General features: G+C 37.6%; 1 protein-coding gene across 1 annotated transcript in view; it reads right to left on the reverse strand.

Moving 5' to 3' along the window:
• Positions 1–741: 741 nt before the first annotated feature.
• LOC123875350 (hemicentin-1-like) overlaps positions 742–22,662 on the reverse strand; it is a 293,979-nt gene continuing 272,058 nt past the window's right edge. Inside the window, exons 9-20 of the mRNA XM_045921127.1 lie at positions 21,815–21,966; positions 20,606–20,747; positions 19,338–19,468; positions 17,425–17,584; positions 11,813–11,969; positions 10,844–10,983; positions 9,269–9,405; positions 8,557–8,722; positions 6,879–7,032; positions 4,434–4,555; positions 3,504–3,658; positions 742–1,429 (exon numbers count right to left, since the gene is read on the reverse strand). Of these exons, the coding sequence (XP_045777083.1) occupies positions 1,289–1,429; positions 3,504–3,658; positions 4,434–4,555; positions 6,879–7,032; positions 8,557–8,722; positions 9,269–9,405; positions 10,844–10,983; positions 11,813–11,969; positions 17,425–17,584; positions 19,338–19,468; positions 20,606–20,747; positions 21,815–21,966 (1,757 nt within the window). The 3' untranslated portion in view covers positions 742–1,288. The remainder of the gene's footprint in view (positions 1,430–3,503; positions 3,659–4,433; positions 4,556–6,878; positions 7,033–8,556; positions 8,723–9,268; positions 9,406–10,843; positions 10,984–11,812; positions 11,970–17,424; positions 17,585–19,337; positions 19,469–20,605; positions 20,748–21,814; positions 21,967–22,662) is intronic.

Here is a 22,662-nt window from a genome sequence, read left to right on the forward strand (position 1 = left end):
AAAGCCAACATGCCTCAAGCAAAGGAAGCGTCGGAATAAACTGTGTCATGCGTGAGCTTCAAGAAACCTATGTCCAGTATTCAACTTCTGTCAGTTGATGATATGTCGAGTATTCAACTCCTATCAGTTGATGATGTTGATGATTATGATACATTCAAACACTCTCATACAATTTTCAAGCAAAGTTGATTACTAACAAGTGTTATCCTTACATTAAATTCGTACACAAATAGTAAAAAGGTTGATTTACAGAGGTTTATACAGTGTTGCCAACTCTATAAAATCGTTTGCTAAAACGCCTTCGAAGATACGCTTGATGTCGCCAGATATAAAAATGTTAAAACTCGCTTTAAATCGTTGAAATCAGAATAGAAAATCAATACAAAATGAATGACTAGAAAAGTCGCTAACTGTTTTTTTTTGTGGCTAAAATTGAAAAAACAATGTCGTTAAATTGGCAACACTGGGTTTATAACTATTGAAAGGAACACAGTCAGTACTTACACTATTGATAGTATTTACACTGGAGTTGTTTTAGAGCATTGCAACGATAATAATAGTCATTAACAAATAAAAAATAAAAGTCATCAGCATGATAAATTCAACGACCTCTCTGTAGTACTATGCAGTATGCACTACACCTTATCCACGCAGTGAAGTTAATATAGCGTTGTCTCTATCACGTAATCTCATACAAATGATAGAGACAGAAATCTCAGTGGGCGTTAACAATTTTGAGCCACCCATCAATCACAAACATGTGTTCAAAAACATTCGAAATTCAATATATAAACATAGTTTCGTTTGTAGTTGGTTGGTTACTCTAAATAGTTAGCGCCCCTGAGATTTTATCTTTATCATTTATATCGGATTACGTAACAGAGAGCGTTATGCTATGCTATACTTCATTCCACGGATAGGGTATAGACAGGTCGTTCCAAACTACACAAAATGATCGATTTTCAAAAATCGAGCAAGTATAAGCATTTTAAGGCAGAATAAAAATGTTATATATTGATTCAAACAAAAAAAAAATCGATTGCCGGCCAAAAACAATATTGGCATTTGAAAATGGCACCATAAAGTCACCATATTGAATTTTTTCAAATTCAACTAGGGATCAACTCGGGATCATATAAGGATTCTAATGATATTATACATCCAAAGTTTTCAGCATTTAGAAATTATGGTGGAATAAAGACAGTATAATCATAACATAATATAAATATAGAATAAAATAACATTAATTTTAAATCATCACAATGCTCCCTCTATTTCTATTCCTAGTTTATATACAACTCTCTTGCACCCGATGCGATGTCGTGACGACCTCGGGTCGGAGCCGGTGCGCCGTGAGCGATGACGTCACCCCACCGCTGGGACTGCACGCGTTCACGCCCTTGTTCACGCGGTTAAGGCTGTGGTAGGACTGAAACAAAAATTCAAGTCAATACCTCTCTTATCGCAGCTGTGTGTAATATGAGACTAGATGACTAGATTTGAACTATGACAAGGCTTTTGAAAAATCCTGTAAAAAGTCTGATTTTCCGGCACAAAAGTAGCCTGGGATGCAAAACTATCAAATTCCGTCAAAATTGGTTAAGCGGATGTGCAACATTTCAGTATCACCAATTTCAAATTCAATTTCTGAAATTTTCATTTTAAATTAATCTCATTTAAGTGTGTAGAGAGCATTTGAAACCAGAAATAATTTAACAGTCCAAAATAACACTAAAAGTATAGAATCCATAGGCAAAAAGCTGTGTTTCTATCAAAATCTAGAAACGACCTTTGCTTGGCTATCCACAATTTTACAAAGCCAATAAATAGAAGTATTATTTTTAAGCAAGTTCCCTAGTGTTTAGTCAAGATCTGTTGATGTTTTTTTTTATATGTATAATATTATTCAGTTGTTCCCTTAACATTTTCTCTTGCTCGCTGATTTATAGCAAAGTAAGCTTGCACTAAAATTAATTCACGAAAATAAACGCTACGAAACGAGAATGATGGTATTTTAATTTGGGATTCCAACAAAACAGAATAACGAATGAGTTCTTGAAAATGGTAGCGTTTTTCTCATCCGCAGTTTAACAAAGTGCAATTATATGAGTACTATTATACTATAGTAGTCTGCGAAGCGAGTTTTCATCTACAATGAGGTGATCTTTATGTTGGACACAATGGGGCGCGAACCGGGCGCAAATACAATATATTCCGTGCTCACTTATCCAGAACGGGAGTAGGTCAACATTCATTTTCCCGCCACAATTAGTGTTATATGGGACAGCGTTTAAATGACTTCCGACTTTTTTTCTAGAGCAGTTTTTTTTGAAAGTGCAACTTTGCTTAATGATGCGGTAACACCACTTTGAAATAACGACGGTGTTTTGTGTGGCCTTAAGCGTTTTCTACAGGCTGTGCCGTTTAGTTCACGTGTACGAAATTAATGCGCAGGTGAAGTCATGTTGATTGGATCGAAAACTGTAAAATTTGTAATAGGACATTACTATCCAGGCCGGAAATAAAGCAATTGCTGGCCAAGTAATATAGAAAAGAGGAGACAAAGCCAAGTATGGACTTTCTAAGTAATTTTAAAAGGATGAGGCGCCAGCAGAGTTCTTTAAAACTAAACAAGGAAATTCACGCTCAACACCTGGGTGCCTGGTGCACTTGTGACACTTTAGGGCATTTTTTTTTTTTTTTACAATATTCTAAAACTATTTACATTGAATTCTTAGCGCCCTGAAGTCTTGGCGACTTAAATTGCCCGTTGTGCCAGACCCTTTTTTCCACGCACATGCAAACTGTGGAATCCTTCCTTCTGCAGTGTACCCATTAGATTACAACTAGGGATTGCAATGCTGGATCCGCAATCCAGCAATCCAGCAATCCAGCTGGATCCAGCACGTTTTTGGTGCTTGCTGGATCCAGCATCTGACGCTGGATCCAGCAGTGCGGATCCGTAATCAGCTAAAATCAACTAACTAAGTTTATTTTCTCGCAAAAACCATTGAATGTCATTCAGAAAAGTAAAAAAAAAAACTATAACATAGCTCAAGTCTGAATAAATAAATGGTACATACTTCGATTGATTAAATACATATCTAATTTCTAAATGTTTAAAATGTTTTTCTTTTTTTCCATATAAAACGCTTTTTTCATAGGTAAGGACCTCATAACATAAGTACAAACAAATATAAGTAGTTAGTTATTAAAGTTTCTAGAGTTAAAACATAAAAAAAATGCATTTCTTTGAAAAATCGATAAGTGCTGGATCCGCGCTGGATTTGCTTCGATCCAGCAAAAATCCAGCTGGATTGAAAATGCCGCTGGATTGCAATCCCTAATTACAACATGAGATTATTCAAGGGGCGGACCAACAAATACCTGAAAATCCAGCATCGCTCTGGTCTGGTTCATAGGCACCGGTAGACACATAGGCGACCCGCCTACACGTTTGCTTGCAATTTTTATTAAAAAAAATTAAGTTAGGAGTAACTCACGCTGGTCAAAGGCATCTTATAGTCCTTCTTCCTGAAGTCAGCATAGTACCCTCCCCCGTCGGGTTCCGAGCGCGCATCTTCCCCTAGCTCTCGGATCTTGGTGGTGGATGGCGGCCGCTGTAAGCTCATGTAGCCGTTTGATACCGGCCTCCTCTCTGGTTGACAAAAATAGTATATTATTCACAAAAAATCCGGTCAAGTGCGAAACGGTCTCGTACACGAAGGGTTCCGTACCATCATACAAGATTGACGACCTCCCTGGCACAGTTGTAAGCGCTGTGGTCTTATTAGTAAACCCGGCAGGGATTTAGAATTTTATAATTAACTAAATGGTCTGATCTGGTGGGACCTTGACTGCAATCTTACCTGGTAGTACTTAAGTGATGATCTAGTCTAAGGTGGAAGCGGGATAACCTGGAAGGGATATGGTAGTTTTCCTTAAACCCACATTCCTTCACGGAATCGTATCGGAACGCCAAATCGCTTGGCGGTACGGTTTAGCCGGTAGTGTGGGAACTAGCCACGGCCGAAGCCTCCCACCAGGCCAGGCGGGAATCGCACCCGCGACCTTCTACTATTTAAGACCGTAGCGCTTACCACCAGGGAGGACATGGACATGTATCTCGTATATTTACCAAATACCGAAAGATGTGATAGCCTAGTGGTTAAAACGTCCGGCTCCTAATCTGAAGTCGTGGGTTTGATCCCGGGCACGCACCTCTAACTTTTCACTTATGTACGTTTTAAGCAATTAAATATCACTTGGTTTAACGGTGAAGGAAAACCTGCATGCCTGAGAGTTTTGCGTATTCTCAAAGGTATGTGAAGTCTGCCAATCCGCATTGGGCTAGCGTGGCAGACTATTGCCTTCTCACTCTGAGAAGAGACCCGTGTTCAGTAGTGGGCGGGCAATGGATTGATCATATTTACCATATAAGTTAGGTATAATGTCCGGATCCGCGTCGTCCGCCGGGTCCGGATCGGGTACGGTTCGCACCTCCGCCTTCACCGGCGTGCTGCATTGCGCATTGCGCTCTGCATACATTGCTTCACTGTGGGATTGAAGGAAGGTTAGTCAAGTTACTCTACTCAACTTAGTACTCATGTACTACCTGTGTACACTAAGTATAATATTACTACCTAGTACTCTACTCAATGAGCCCTAAACAATGATACAGCACATGCAAGAAAACAGTTGTTTTTTTCGGCGCCTTTTTCATGTAGGGAAGAATAATTTAATTGATTTTTTAATTCAATATTTGGTTTTGGGTCAACGTTCTACACCAAACACAAAAATTTCAGGTTTGTAACTCATTTAGACTTCGAGCTAGAGACCTGTGACATGAGGATGGAGAGACAGCTGGACGGACAGACAGACAGACAGCAGAGTGACATTATTAGGGCTCCGTTTTTACAAATATGGGCAATTATGGATAAGATGCAGAGAGAGAAACAGAGAGATTTCAAGTCGTATGCGGAAGAATGTGGAAGGCCACCGCATTGTTATCCAGAGAAAACCTCCACCTTTTTGTGATTACGTAAGAGATACGTCCAGAGAAAGACAGAGGGATGGAGAGAAAGAGAGAAACAGATAAGCATACTTTCAATACAATAGTAAAACCTAAATTGGACAACCCAATCGGAACAAGGAACAGAGTAAAACAAGTCGATGGAAAGCCTGAGCCGATTAAAAGATTTGTTACTCGCCTCACCAAGCTCACTCTCAGTTGTTCACGTCTGTTTTGCGATGTTCATTTTTGATGGTCCTATCTACCTCATCCTGTTCTGTTTTTATTACATTTTTTTACGAGAGTGGAGAAGCTTAGTTATTCCCGCCTCCGTATTGTTACGTTAAAAAGTACCTAGTACTGAAATCTGTATTTATTTAATACCTTTCAGAGTTTTTGAATTCAGTTTACTATTTTAGGGTTCTTACTATTTTAGGGTTCCGTACGTGAAAAGGAAAAACGGAACCCTTATAGGATCAGTTTGTTGTCTGTCTGTCTGTCTGTCCGTCCGCTCGTCCGTCCGTCAAAAAAACCTATAGGGTAAAGCTTGCTTGCTTGTGCTTGTGGAGTAGGTACGACAATAGTGCAACGGGTGGGGTTTGAACCGGCGACCTTTCGGTTTTCAGTCCGCTCCCTTAACCATTGAGCTATCGAGGCTTAATTAATTATATAATACTTGATAATTATAATAATATTATTATTTTCTAGTAGAAAATGAACAGAACAAAACAGACGTGCAACTCTGAATGTGTTAGGCGAGGCAAATAACAAATCCTTTAACAGGGCTCTCTCCGTCACTCGTTTCATACAATCGTAGTTCCAATTTCATTTGAATATTAAGCAACCAAAGTCCATGAAATTTTGCAGACGTATTCTAGAAACTAATATCTGTGTCTGTGGTGTTTTAGATTTTTCTAAAAATATGTAGTTTTAAAATTACAGGGGCTCAAAGATTTGTATGAAAATTTTTAAGACCGCGTAACTTTGAAACCGAATATTTCAACAGAAATCTGGAAAACCACAGATATAGATATTAGTTTCTAGAATATGTCTGCAAAATTTCATGGACTTAGGTTGCTTAATATTCAAATGAAATTGGAACTACGATTGTATGAAACGAGTGACGGAGAGAGCCCTCTTAATCTGTTCAGGCTTTCAGGCAAGTCGTTACCACGGTTATCATCCCCGCTGCAATCTGTGTACAATTTGGGTAGAAGCAATAATGTATTGGGGTGTGCAACTGCTGCAGTTGTTTGTTAGAGAACCACTAGAATATGGAAGGTATTCATTTGACTCGTTGCCATTGTATATCTGCTTGTATTTGTTTTTCGGAAGTGTGTCTGTCTGTAGATTTCATATAATGGCTCCACTACTTGAACTAATGACCGCTAGGTGATAGATATTTTTTAAATATATAAATGGTGAATATGACGAGCAATGAGAATTGAAAAGCAAAGGTGCAGTTGGGATAGTTGTGTCGCTGCGCTATGAGCTAGTCTGCGGCAAAAGGGTAACAGACCGACAGACATATTATTTCAAATTCATAATAGACAGTAGACATCGACAGTCGATGTCGTACCAATTCCTAGCACAAGCTTTACGCTTAGTTGGAGTGGAAAGGGGAATATAGGTCATAATTAACACACAACATGGCTAATAATACTCCTTAGAAATAGATAGATAGAAAGTCTTTTTTGCACACAAAAACACATGTGAAGGAACACAACACAGAAAGGAGAAAAAACAGAAAAAACGATTGTGTGCAAAGGCGGCCTTATTGCTTAGAGCAATCTCTACCAGGCAACCTTAGCTGAAAGGAGAAGCTAGGGTTAGATAGTACCAAGTCAAAAATATTAGGAATACCAACCTCAAGGGAGCATGTTTCGCAGGCAGATGCCTATGTCTGTTTGCGTGACGTTTGTACAGAACCGCCAGCACGCCGCACACCGCCGCCGCTAGGAGAGCTGACATTGCTGCTATAGACGCTAGCACTGGAGACATTCCCAGGGAGTTGCTCTCACCTGCACAAAGAAAAATCACATCACACTAATATTATAAAGGCGAAAGTTTGTGTGTATGTGTGTATGTCTGTTACTCTTTCACGCAAAAACTATTCGACCGATTTGGCTGATATTTAGAATGGAGAGATTATACTCTGGATTAACACATAAGCTACTTTTTTCCCGGAAAATTTAAGCGTTCCTGCGGGATTTTCAAAAAAACCTATGACCAAGCGAACGAAGTCGCGGGCATCAGCTAGTATATTTATAGAATAGAATAAAAACATTTTTTATTATAATCCGGGATGCAGCTCAAAATCAGCATCTGAAAATTAGCAGATTTCAGACGAGAACATTACGGAGAGTTTTCAGGCATGCAGATTTAATTATGATGTTTTTGTTCACCGTAGAACGCACATAACTCCCAAATGTTAAAGGTACGGTGCCTGGAATCGAACCCGGACCCCTGAATTAAGGCTTGTAGTCTTTGTTTATCACCGACGAAGTTATCACCAATTCATACGTAAGTATATTAATGAAGATAGGTATTACAAACACTAAATTCAAAGAAAACGATTTCAGTCTCCTAACCTTTGTTACACTAATCTATTATTCAAATTGTATGGAATGTACATAGAATTAGGAGCCTAGTACTAAAATTTATATTGTGTACCCGATATTAAACCTGCAAATATGACTAATAATCCAAATTCTAGGCTAGCTAGTCACGCCATATTGCTGAATAAAGAACGACTTAATTCAGACAGGGTTTTTTCCATAGAAATGAGGTTTTTTTCATATAAATTGCTTGGAATGGTAATATTGCTGAGAATTTTATTCACCGGCAAAGGTGTTAAATTTTTGCTATAGAGAATCAACCGCCCATAGAAATAGCTCGGTTTAAGTTAACTGGGACAGGGCATGCCGCATTTAAGTTTCATATTTTCAGGTTAGGTTTCATGTTTTTCATATAGGTACCTTAAAAAATTGTTTTAACCTTTTGATAACCAGTAGGTATCAGTTGAATCTGAAAACACATTGAGTCTGTCTGTTACTCTGCTTCTGATTTTTGATTATTTGTTTATCGAAAAAAGAATCTTTCAAACTGCAAAAAAATGCAAGACATTGCTTTAGCAATAAGGCCGCTTTTGCACCTTTTTACATAGTCTCTACTGTATCTTATATTGTTTTCCTCTAAGTATATATTTGTTTGCAGTAAAGATGTCTAAATAAATAAAGTGCATTTAAGTACATCTTGAGTTTGAATTTCTTTTTCTACACTTATCTGTTAACTGGGCCTTTTAAAGTGACATTATTCTATACGAAACATATCTATCTACCTATTTAAGTGTGGTACTACTTTCCATATACTTACTTGTTTTACTTTTAAACTTGACCCTGTCAAGTTTAAAAGTATCTGTCTGTTATATAAGTAGTATTTTCTTAACCTACCTGTGAACTAGTCATTTAAAAGAGACATATCTGGCGTGTCCTTTTAAAATGATATGACCGGTGTAATCTTAGGTTGGTACGAGTAACACTCACCGGTGAATTTAGCTTGTCCCTTCAAAGTGACGGTCTCTATGGTGGACACATCACTCCGGCCCTTGGCGTTGACGGCGTACAGGTCGATCCTGTAGCTGACACCCGGTGGAAGGCCACGCACTTCAAAGTAAGGGGGCGTCCGATTGGTGGACACGTTGTAGCGTACCTGGCAAGTGATATTATGTGTTAGTTCTAAATATTACCTTAGTCGTAAAAGTGGTCGTTGCACCGTCGGAAAGTGATCACTTTCCAATAATGATGCTTAAAATGATACCCTCTGATTTTGAATTTTGAATTTTACCCTCTCAGATAGTACTGTAGTACTCCCTTGTACTTACAGGTGGCAGAGACTTGTCATTTAATAAAAATCGGTCAAGAGCGAGCCAGACTGGCACACAAATAGTTCTGTACCATCGTATTAGAAATAATAATTTTTAATTTTCACGGCAGTCATTTCAGAATAGGTATTTATTATTTTTTGTTATATGATAGCAGAAAAAAAATTACACTCTTTGAAAATTTCATCTCTATTACGGTTCATGAGATACAGCTCGCTGACAGACGGACGGAAGCCAAAATATTTATAAGTTATCATATCATATCATATCAATCAATGATAGTACTGACCTAGAACAGTCTCCGACCTATCATAAGTGGTACAAGTTGTCCTCTACGAAATACACTTTCATTAAAAAAAAATCCTGATAATTACCTTAAGTGACGGCAATTCCAGTAACTCCATCAAGAAGGTCTGTGGAAGTCCTCCGTCAAAGTTCTCGACGCATTCAACGTACAAGGAGTCCAGGCTTTGATTCGCCACCGTGCAGTTTTGTAGATGAAATGGACGACCTATGCAAACAATAAAAAAAAATCACGTGAAAAATCATTTTTGTTAAATTGAACCCATATCTCTCGCGGCTTTAACAATTCTTTGAAGATGAAAATGCCTCGAGAAATTATCAATAAAGCGACAACAAGCAACATTTTCCCATTTATACCTAATATTATGACTACCTAGTGATTTAAAATTAAAAACCTTAAAGTAATAATGACATCTGCACATGACTGCTTTCTAAATCAAATTATGGATAGTGAGAAAGACTTATTTTGTTAGATTAAGAATTTTGTTGTATTGTTGTATTTAATTAGATTATAATAGGGCTGACATGTACTTTAATGTATCAAAGCCCTTAAATAAATAAAGAAAAAAAAAAACACCCTGACACCAGGGCTCTGCCTGAAAATCAGCGCTGCAGTAGTCAAATACTGCAGCATCTTGCTGAGGCAGAGCCCTTTTAGCTCACAGACACAACAATAGTATAATAGTATTTTCTAGTTTTAAGATTAATTAATATTCAAGTTTAATTGTATTTTTATTTTTATTCTTGTTTTTTTGTTTTTGTGTGTGATTCTGTATATGAGCTAAATAAACCTTTATTTATTTTATTTTTATTATTTATTTAATAGATATTCTTATTTTTTTTTATATAGTCTAATATATTATTTGTTCTATTCACAGAACTATCTTAAAATGAAAGTAGTTTTTCAAGACAACATGTAATCAATAAAGAAAATTCGTCCTATGTTTGTATACTTAATTAACGCCCATCCCTTTCACTAAATAAAAAAAAATCACACGAAGACCTCCATTATGCCTTTGCAAAGAATGTGAGGAAATACATCCTTTTCACATGTATCCCGGTAGAAAGGTCTAAAACATCCCGGGAAATTCCAAGTCCGGGTAATCCTTGCCGGGGAAGCGTGGGCTAAGCTCCTTACCGGTCCGCGTATAAAGAAAGATTTGCCCAGCTGTGCGATATTAACACGGTTTTTCCTCGTTCCATTTAAAAGTTTACGATTGATTAACTTGGGAATGAAAGGGATAACCGGTAGCAGAGAGTTGTCCTTTTATTAGAGCAATCGATTTAAGTTTTTTTTTTATTCAGATACAAGTTAGCCCTTGACTGAAATCTCACCTGATAGTAAGTGATGATACAGTCTAAGATGGAAGCGGGCTAACCTGTAAGGGGTATGGCAGTTTTTATTAAACCCAACCTTTGTTTTCTACACGGCATCGTACCGGAACGTTAAATCGCTTAGCGACAAGGCGCGGTATGCGACATCCAGGCATCCTGATGTAATGCAAGATGTGATGTGATGCAAGATATAAAAGAAAGAGAATATTCTGTGGTTCACCTAGACCCTAGCTAAATGTCTATGAGATCATCCAAATCCTATACTGAAGCTAAGGGCCGCAACCAGCAAACGTACACAACTGAATTCTTACCCGCAGCCACTAACTGGAATAAACACGGCACCTTCTGTTGCCCCACCGCATTCTCGCCAAAGCATGCCAGAGTGCCATACTCCATGTCCGTAGTAGGAGTGTAGTTCAAGGTAGACGTGTGGCCATGACTGCTGTACAATCTGCAAATCAAGAATAACATTGAAATATCCTAAATAATTTTAAATAGGTGCAATTATAATCCGGGTATCTTTAAAACAAGAGTGAATAGGCATCTTCTATGTAAACGCGTCCCATTTTCCCACTTCATCACTTTCCATCAGGTGTTATTGTGGTCAAGCGTATGCCTAATGAATAAAAAACAAAAAATAAAAATCGTCGAACCGGCAGAATTCGAACCTGCATCTCTTCTAGGTGTTGTGCCCGAAACGCGTTTGACAACTCATCAGGAGAATTAATTAATTCAAAGCTGTTCTTATTTCTCTTAACTATCCTAAAACATCACCTTTTCTTTTTTTGTCAGGAAAATCCATCATGGATACAACTGGCCACGGGGGAGCAAAGTGGTTATGTCGGACCCTCACCTACTAAGAACCTCACGAAGTTCTATCCCACCGCTGACGACGGAGTATAAGGGACCAACTACTCCTTGTTACTCCGCCAGTGGGTGTCCGCTGAAGTAGACCCACCACTGGGACACTACGTGCCCCCAAACTTCGTTAGAGGCACGCCGGAACCACAGCACGCCAACCAACTCGAATACCATACTGTGAGCGACGGACTACTACTTTTCTATTTCAGTGCGGAAGGGCTTACACTTCACTTTCTTATTTCAGTGCGGAAGAGCTTATATTTTACTTTCCTATTTCAGTGCGGAAGAGCTTACACTTCACTTTCTTATTTCAGTGCGGAAGAGCTTATATTTTACTTTCCTATTTCAGTGCGGAAGCCCTAACATTTTATCTTCTTATTTTAGTGCGCAAGGTCAATAATTAAATATTCCGGTCTTACCTCGGAGGTATTTCAGTCTGTTCCCCTGAGTTATTGAAGGTCCAATGAAAGGAGACCAGAGCAGGATTAGCGTCGACAGAACAGTGCAACGACACTGTTTCGTGCTTGAGAGCGCCAAACAGCTCGTTGTCTCTTCTTTCTGCACATACTGGAGCATCTGTAGGAACAATCATCATGATCAACCCATCGCCGGCTCACTACTGAGCACGGGTCTCCTCTCAGAATGAGAAGAGCTCGCTATAGACAACATTATGGGGTACAAGGAACCAAAAGCTTAATTTGCTATAATCCGCTAATCAAAACAAATCTGTATGGAGCAAAATGCAGCATGCGACATGCACCGCCCACCCTCCCACTGATAAATATGCAGGAAAAGCCAGCCGTCAAGCAAGCAATACGGCGTTGCATCTCGCATTTTGCATCTTGCACCATATAGATTTGTTTGATTTAGCGGATTATAGCAAATTAAGCTTTTGGTTCCTTGTATATCATGGATTTCCACAAAATAACGCCTGCTTCTATACAACATTATGGGAAACTCTCAGGCATGCAAGTTTAAATGAGGGAGAAGTTGAATAAAATTGCATTACTGGAGTTTATATTTAAAAAGTACCTACCTCATAGAAGAAGAAAAAAGGTTAAGTACATTTCAAAAAGACTCTACGCCAGCAAGTATCATCAGGGATGATTTGTACGTATTTGAGGGACGAAGGTAGAATGTCAATTACACAAGGTCGTAAATCTAATAACTGACAAACGCAAACAAAGTTGCGAAGCGACACGATCTCAATTTACATTTCATTAAAACTTGCCAAGTTATATAGACGGGATCATATTTTTCTTCTGTTAAAATTCACAACTTTGTAGAAGAAATCGTTATTATAAAGCAAGATCGCAGTTTTAATAGAAGGACGAAAGTTTCCCGATGAAACAACAGTGAACTATCGAGTAGAGACTGATAACTTAGAATTTGTTTATGTTCTGAAGTTACGCCGGGGTTTTGATCTTCAGGTATTTTTAACGAGAATTCATGAATGCAAACGGTATCAGCATATCACAGTAATTAGAGCCTTCTAAGAAAATCTCTAGAGAAAAAAGGAACCCTCATAGGATCTCTTGATTGTATGTCTGTCTGGATATCGTATCTTTCAAGACCCTAAAGAATCAAACCCTGTAGGATACTTCCCTTTGACTTAGAATCGTGAAAGTCAGGTAACGATGTCTTATAGCACCAGTAAAAGGATAAAATGCTAAAACCGCGAATTTGTGGTTATATCACCAAAAAATTAAAGGAAGCAAACTACCTCGGTACCAAATTTCATACAAATCGGTTAAGCGGATGGGTCTTTAGGAATCCCGTGAGAACGCTTTGATTTTCCGCGATAAAAAGTAGCCTATGTCCGTCCCCGGGATATAAGCTGACCCTGTACCAAATTTCGTCAGAATCGGTTAAACTGTTGGACCGTGAAAAGGTAGCAGACAGACAGACAGACAAGACACACTTTCGCATTTATAATATTAGTATGGATCAAGAAAGAACCGAGTTTTTCGAAGCGTAAAGTCTATGTGCAGTCTCGTAGATAATTAAATTGCTAAATTGGCTTATAAATCTTATTACAACAAATTATGTGCCAGCAAAACGAAATTTATATTCTTTTTTTGCAATGAGCAATGAAATAAAATGAGTATTACACCTGAAAAAATATAATAAGCTCCTTTTATACAGGATGTTATTAGAACTCTAGCAAAAACGAAAACAGGACGTGATAGTACTGATGATAACTGATAAGATACAAAAAAAACGTGAAATTAAAAATTAAAAAGTCAGAATTTTTAAAGGAATTGGAAATAAAACATCTGACTGACGCTAGAGGTCATCAAACGTTGCGTAGATCGGTGCCGCAAAGACAATACCGCATCGTAGGTGGTGTATTGACCCCGGGTTTTGCACACTATACATTGCGGGTTTGAAAAATATTAAATCACTAAAACTACAAGTGTGGCGAAAGGTTATTGCTATTCGATTGTGTTTAGGTAGTAAATTAATTTAGAAAAATTTTCGCTAGCATTGTAACTACACCCTGTATTTTAAGTATTTTATAATAGCAATAAAACATTATACATATTAAAAATCTAATAAGAAAAAAATGATGAACGTAGATAAAAACAAATCGAGAGTGATAATAGAAAAAGAATTAAAAAGATCTCTCTGTGAAACAATAAATTGAAAATTCCAAGACGGGAAGATGTTATTTCAACGAAAGAATAATCATATAAAAAAACCAGTCAAGTGTGAGTCTGACTCGCTCACGAAGGGTTCCGTACCATCGCACAAAAAAATTAACACTTTTTAATGTGTGTGTGTGTGTGTGTGTGTGTGTGTGTGTGTGTGTGTGTGTGTGTGTGTGTGTGTGTGTGTGTGTGTGTGTGTGTGTGTGTGTGTATGTGTGTGTGTGTGTGTGTGTGTGTGTGTGTGTGTGTGTGTGTGTGTGTGATGTAATCACAAATTCACTGTCGTATTTCTACATTTACTTGTGCTATAAGACATTGTTACCTGCCAAATTTCATGATTCTAGGTCAACAGGACGTACCTATAGGGTTTTGCATTTTTGATTCCCTCAACGGGTCTTGACAGACACCATAGGCAGTCAATGAAATTATCCTATGTTTTAGAGATGCCGAACCCTAAAAATCAAATCAAAGAACAGCTGAGGGGAATAAAAACAAGAATCCAATTACAATTCATATAATCCAATCACAGTTCGGTATTAGTAATAAAACTGTTATTTTGGACTTTGTATTTGCCTTGGCCGTAATAACGCTGAATGTAAAGGCAGACGGTTGAAAGAATTCTGAATATCAGGGCTCCTCTCGAAGAGTGGTCTCTCCGTCACTCGCTTCATACAAAGGTAGTTCGTCTCTCATTGGAATACTAACCAATCATAATCAATGGAATTTTGTAGAAACGTTCCGGGAACTAATATCTATGCCTGTGGTTTTCCTGATTTCCGTTAAAATATTCGGTTTCAAAGTTACGCGGTCTTACAAATTCACATACAAATCGTTGAGCCCCTGTCTGTAATTTTAAAACTGCATATTTTTAAAACCCCACAGGCACAGATATTAGTTTCTAGAATATGTCTGCAAAATTTCATGGACTTTGGTTGCTTAATATTCAAATGAAATTGGGACTACGATTGTATGGAGCGAGTGACGGAGAGATTCCTCTTACCGTCCGTCGGTGGCATATTACAAAAGTCAATGGGGGAAATTCGTTTTGCATTGAAACGTTGTGATTTATTCTATAATGCGATTAAGAGATGGGTTAAACCAATTTGTATTTATTTACTTACTAGCCGATGCCCGCGACTTCGTCCGCGTGGATTTAGGTTTTTCGGAATCCCGAGGGAACTCTTTACTTTTCCGGGATAAAAAGTAGCCTATGTGCTAATCCAGGATATTATCATTCTAAATTTCAGCCAAATCCGTTCAGTAGTTTTTGCGTGAAGGAGTAACAACATACACACACACACACACACACACACACACACACACACACACATACAAACTTTCGCCTTTATAATATTAGTGTGATTCAATCAACATGTTCAAATGAAATGAATGGCTTCGTTACTAAAATCTATGTCTGTTATAAAGTATTTTTCGTATCTTTTTTTTCCTGCCTGCCACGTATAAATTATACCTTCACAAGGCAAGAATGAATAGGCAGCTTTTTTATGTTTTTTTTTTAATTTGTAAAGTACATAATGAATTTAAAATAACTGACAATACTATAAAATAAACTTTAATCTAAATTAAAACTTAAAAGGGAGGTCTTAGCACTTAAAACTTTTTACGAGGCATTTCACCGCGGTTTATAGCCTCGTCTAGTGATAGAAGGGCTGGCTCATTTGTTGCGCAAAGAATCAGCCTGGCTGTCGAGCGCAGAAATGCAGCTAGTATTTCACGCATACATGATTTGTACAGTAATTAGATAAGGTTAGCAAGTTTTACTATGAAAGCAAAGAACTTTATTTTCAATTGCAAAACAATTTTTTTGCCATAATGCAAAAAACTGTATGAAATAACCGTTCTCAATTGGGTGGGAATAAAATTTTTATTCATAGTTATTTCAATAGCAGCAATTCTGATACAGAATACGAGTATGATTCGTAATATCGATTCGCACAAGATGGCGCCTGTTCATAATATTTCGCAATAATCGTTTTAGGTCGCTCCCCCAAAGGGCGCTGTAAAATTTTACAACCGATATATCTGGGACGCTAAAAGCTGGTAATATAAAGCTCTCTGAGGAAGATCAGGGGTCCAAACAATTTCCCACTGAATGTGGGTTGAAATATTTGCATATCCGTCCCAAAATGTTGTTTATTTGTACAAGTATGACGGAATTTTGTTATTTATCTCCATAGATACTTATTGATATTTAAAGCTGGAAAGGCATTTGAAGACTTTTCATTAACGAAACATGTGTAAATTAAAAATATATAACACCCCCGACAATTGAAGGTTACAGTAACTAGAAAAGAGCTGATAACTTTCAAACGGCTGAACCGATTTTATTGGTTTATAGCTAAGAACACTCTCGATCAAGCCACCTTTCAAACAAAAAAAAACTAAATTAAAATCGGTTCATTAGTTTAGGAGCTACGATGCCACAGACAGATACACAGATACACACGTCAAACTTATAACACCCCTCTTTTTTGGTCGGGGGTTAAAAACGCTGAGTTTTTGCTTGCGTTCTGGTTACATTCTGTATTTTAGTGGCTTAGTCCATAATAGACTGGTCTCTGAAGCGAATTACGCCAAAGATTCGAAAGCTATTTATTTATCAGAGCATCTGGCGCTAGTCAAGTGAAGTACTGAATGCATAGGAATAATCTCACAATGGCCTGGCTTTTGTTGGAGGCTCGCCAATGGCGGAATTACACGTCCGTGGTACTGCACTTTCCTATTATACGTGTATAAATGACACCCGTGCATATATACTTTACTATTATACGTGTATAAATGACACCAGTGCATATATACTTTACTATTATACGATTATAAATGACACCTGTGTAGATGTACTTTTAACTCGATTGCATTTTCGTTATAATATTATTATCAGTGTTATGGAATATTCATGGCCCGTATTTCAGATTAATAACAGCGCTCTTTAACCCCCGACCCAAAAAGAGGGGTGTTATAAGATTGACACGTGTATCTGTGTATCTGTCTGTGGCATCGTAGCGCCTAAACTAATGAACCGATTTTAATTTAGTATTTTTTTTTTGAAAGGTGGCTGGATCGAGAGTGTTCTTAGCTATAATCCAAGAAAATCGGTTCAGCCGTTTAAAAGTTATCAGCTCCTTCTAGTTACTGTAAACCTTCACTTGTCGGGGGTGTTACTTGACCCAACGGAGGGGTGTTATAAGTTTGACGTGTGTATCTGTGTATCTGTTTGTGGCATCGTAGCGTCTAAACGAATGAACCGATTTTAATTTCGTTTTTTACAACGGAAAGTCAAAGATAATCTATTGGATTTAAAAAATCTTAATCCACGCGGATGAAGTTGCGGGTATTATCTAGTAAAAATATGTACTTACATCGTACTAACAAAGATACAGGGTTGCTAGTGCCTTTGCCTTCACTGTTTGCAGCCATACAAGTGTAGTCGCCTGCGGCAGCCCTGGTGACACTCTGCAGGACCAGGCTCTGGGCGCTGAGGATGACCCCCGCAGCTTCGTTGTGGAAGATCTCTGTGTTCTGGATAAAGTAATAACTAATGAAACACAGTTTTCACTTCATCAGGAGGCAGGGCCTCACACTAAAGTCTGTAAATACTGTATTGTCAAGATAATAATAATAAAGATAAAGATAATGATAAAGCTACATGATACGAATGAAAAAGAATTACAGGAATTTAGCTTCTAGAAGGCTTATCTGCTCTAGTTTTAAAGATACCAGTACTACCTAATAAAATTATGTGATAGGTAAATACAAATCATGATTTTTATATTTTAATAGTTAACATAATTCATTATTAACGTCACGCTCCACGGAAAGCGATCAATGACGTAACGAGACGATAAAGGATAAATATTTTCTATTTTTTAACCCCCGATCCAAAAAGAGGGGTGTTATAAGTTTGACGTTTGTATCTGTGTATCTGTCTGTGGCATCGTAGCTCCTAAACTAATGAACCGATTTTAATTTAGGTTATTTGTTTGAAAGGTGGCTTGTTACTGTAACCTTCACTTGTCGGGGGTGTTATAAATTTTCAATTTATATCACCACCTTTCAAACAAAAAAAAAACTAAATTAAAATTAGTTCATTACTTTAGGAGCTACGATGCTACAGACAGCTACACAGATACACACGTCAAACTTATAACAACCCTTTTTTTGGGTCAGGGGTTAAAAATACGTGCTGTACGTCATCTCGTTTAATTAACAGAAATAATATCTACATAGTTATAAATAAAGATGGAAAAATCAACCTACACTATTTGCAAATGGAAATATCATTTCTCCTTATAAAGATAGAAATAAGATAATAATCTCCATAATACCGCAATAATTATGATAGCGTCAAAGGACTTATCATCTGCAAAAGTTTCTGAAGTCTGCTAATAAGTCCTTAGCAATCGTCATCAAGACTAATTATATTTGGAAGGAAAAACTTATCTCTCAACGAGACCAACGGGATAGCAGCTCATGGTAAGAATATTAAAACTTTTAATTGGTAAACTCTAACAAATTAATTAGTACGGACGGATATTCTCAGAAAATAAGAATTGTATTTATTTGTTAGAGTGATAACTTCATTCATAGTTTAAAACTAAAATATCACTTGATTTTATGTTCTTCTTCTTCATCTTAATTTGCTCTATGGCTTTTATTACTCCTATACGAGCACAACGCACTTCGCCAATGTCACGTGGAATGGAAGAGTCACAGAGAAGAATATAAAGAACCCTAAAAAACTACCGCAGGAACCTACTCATTGCGTTATGCCTATAGTAGGAGGTATATTAGTTACTTACGTATTACTTTTTATTAGATATATTACTAGATATTATTATTAGATATATGTTTGCAAAATTTCATGGACTTTGGTTGCTTAATATTCAAATGAAATTGGAACTACGATTGTATGAAACGAGTGACGGAGAGAGCCCTCTTAAGATCCGAAATCAGGAGATCCGCATGAGAACCAAGGTCACTGACATAGCTCAAACTATTAGCAAGCTGAAGTGGCAGTGAGTAGTACATGTCTGTCATAGAGACGATAGCCGTTGGAGCCGGAAAGTCCTTGACTGGAAACCGCGTATAAGCAAGCGTAGTAACGGACGCCCTCCAGCACGATGGACCGACGATATAAAGAGGTTGGCAGAAGGTGGCTGGATGAGGAAGGCTGAGGACTGGGTGTGGTGGCGCTCTTTAGGGAAGGCCTATGTCCAACTGTGGACACCCACAGGCTGATGATGATGATGATGATGATAATGATATTACTTACATCATGAAACCAAACAAGTCTATGTGTCTTCGGATTGGCTTTGACCGTGCACTCGAAGTATACATCGTCGCCTTCCTTTATCTCATCAGGGTTTAAGTTGGAGCCCATCTTGAGGTCCACGATAGGAACATCTAGAACAAAAATAAAAATAACATAAGTATAAAGTATATCATCGATTTTCGAAAGGGAACTCTTCGATATGCCAAGATAAAAAGCCTATGTCGGTCCCCAGGATGTAACATAACTGTGTACCAAAGTTCATTAAAATCGGTTAAACTGTTGGGCCATGAAAAGATAGCAAACAGACAGACACACTTTCGCATTTATAATATTAGCACAGTTTTAAGTTAGTATGGATATGGATAATCCAAAAGCCCCATAAAGTTACTAAAGTTGTTACATTTTTTCATAATCTAATCATAATATTGTGATCTTGATGTTTAATCATGATTGAATCACAAGTTAAAACATATCTGTTCATAGAAAACTATGTTAGAATTTATTAAACTCATAGGTTCCGACTTTTGTTACCAAGATCACCTTGGTAACAAAAATTTTAAAAAGGTGAAATAAATGTTCACCTTTTTAAAAACATTTTTACTGTACCACTTTGGTTTTTGATTCTTGAATAATGAAGAGTTCAAGTATCTTGTAAGCAACGAAATAAATTTACAACCTGCATGCCACAGTGAAGGATTTATTAAAATCCTTCACGCCTCTTGGGATCTTTGGTATATATTGCGTTGCTGATACAAAAAGAAAAATGCCGTAATAGACTATACCGTATATGACTAAACTGGCAATTGTTGATGACAACAAAATCCATATCCATCCATACTAATATTATAAATGCGAAAGTGTGTCTGTCTGTCTGTTTGTCTCTCTGCTAGCTTATCACGGCCCAATAGTTTAACAGATTTTGTTGAAATTTGGTACAGATTTAGCTTACATCACGGGGATGGACATACGCTACTATTTGTTCCTTAAAGACCCATCTGTTTATATGAGTACAGAGGTCCGGAAATTGACATAGGCAACTTTGTATCCCGGAAAATCAAAGATTTCCCACGGGATTTTTGATAACTTTAATCCACGCAGACGAATTCGCAGGCATCATTCAGTTCAGTATTTAAAAAAGTTGAGAATAATTTTTGTTCTTTACTAACCACACATAGCGTGGGACAAGAATGAGACTAAATAGGGATATGAAATTTAAACAAAAGCGAGTTAGAAATTGTCCGAGCAAATAAAGTAATGTCTACACTCACAATGCACGTTGAGTCTCCACTTGTCCTCTATCGCGGAGTCTGGGATGTGCTTGTTCTCAGCGCGGCAAGTCAAATATTTGCCGTCGTCTTCCACGCTTGGCACCAAGCTTAACACGCTGAGCGTCTCGTTGTTCTCCGAGAACTGTGTGAATACATGACAGACTTCACAAATGTTGGCCCAAGGGCTAATGCGACAGTAGTCTAGACTACGATGTACAGGCGAAGTAGATATTATAATTCACTAGCCTGCTAGGAGCTACGATGCCACAAACAGATACACAGTCAAACTTAAAACAACCCTTTTTTGGGCCGGGGGTTAAAAGTTAGGTGGCCATTAGATATCAATCACTACTCTGTAACGAAATTCTTAAAATTGCACTGTAGTAGAAAAAAATATATATTTTAGGAGGTAAGAAAAGGGTAAAGGGCCAGGGTATGTGCCAGGGGCCATGACGTGTATTGCCTAGGGGGCCTGATTAATTCGGCCCTGTACATTTGAGGAAATTTAATTGGAATAATACATATAATAGGCAATTATTTCTCGCTTGTTAGAAAAGTGGAATGAGTTTTTCCAAAATTTGCGATAAGAGGCTTACGAAATATAATAAACATGGCGTTTGAGGAAACTGACGAGATAAACAGAAACAAAATACCTACCTCTAAAATTTCCTTTGTTCGAATAACAAACTTCTAGATAATAATATTGAAAAGCAAGTATTATTTTCTACAACTTAAGGGTTATAAATGTTTTCTTTACTCCTTCTTCGTCCACTCTTTTACAAGTTAATACTTTTTCTACTCGGCTGAACCTTGAATATTTAACGTAATTTTTTTAATGCAAGGCTATAATTTCAATTTTTTTTTATTTATTATAATAGGTCAACTGCTACACAGTATTTTTTATTGCTACTGGACATAGGCCTAACTCTTGGGAAGGTCTATGTCCAGCGGTGGACGTATTCAGGCTGATGGAATGGAAAACAATAACAATAGTAATAACCAACCCCATCAAAGAACCGAATACAACCGCATAATTATAGACCATAAAGGCGAAAAACAAAACAGATACGAAAATAATGTCTCACAAAAAAAAATACGACAGCCGAAAGAATGGCGGACACAGTCATTATGGCGGGGACAAACTTGAAAAGAATCTATTAATTAAAGGACATAAAGGACAAAAGGATCATGGGGGGACAAAGGACGTACGTTTTTCGCCATCCGCTTCAGTTGTCTATTGTTCTTCCACCAAGTGACAGTGGCTTCGGGCCGCGACCCCGTGGTCTTGCATTCGACTTCGTACCTTTTGTCTGCTGATACTTGCTTCTCCTTGGTCAATATGCTCACGGTGATCGGTTTCACTGCGGAAGAAATGAGGTTTATTGTTCCATGTTCGTTGTTTTGTATCGCTTCGTGTACAATCATAGACAGGGAGCTGATGACAAAAATTAATCCACTGGGATAATAGGTATTATATTTTGTGAATTTCATATTCAGAGCTCTGGCAAATAGCTTTTTTTTTTGTATAAATTATTTTCTAAAATTAATCTGATTACTAAGTTCTAACTTTAACTTTTTCAACTTTGAAAATTTTCAAAATAAAATCAGCTATGTCTACACTCTACACTGTTCCCACTCCAGGTGCGAATCCAGACCTCATAAAAGGTTGTGGGCACATAACCCGAAAATCGGCCAAGTGCGAGTTGGAGAATGAACTCAGTCATGATTGACATAGTGCATTCCTACAAAGATGTTTACAAATATATGACGCAAGATTAGGTACAGTGTATAGTTCCCCATGGACAAAGCCGTGGAATACATACTTGTAAATTATAAAACCTGTAAAATGTTATTTTTTTCATTCACAAAAATTACAAAATGTATCTTGGTTTGCACATTCCAGTGTCACATTAACTACACTCTTAACTACTAAACCGATTTTGATGCATTATATTTACAACTTTAAAGCCGACCGTGAAAGTATGACGTCACAAGTCTATTAAGGCGTAATGCCTTATAACGATGGATCTGCGCTTATCCCACCAAAAAGAAATTTC

Source organism: Maniola jurtina, chromosome 19, assembly GCF_905333055.1.
Source record: "Maniola jurtina chromosome 19, ilManJurt1.1, whole genome shotgun sequence".
Classification (NCBI taxonomy): domain Eukaryota; kingdom Metazoa; phylum Arthropoda; class Insecta; order Lepidoptera; family Nymphalidae; genus Maniola; species Maniola jurtina.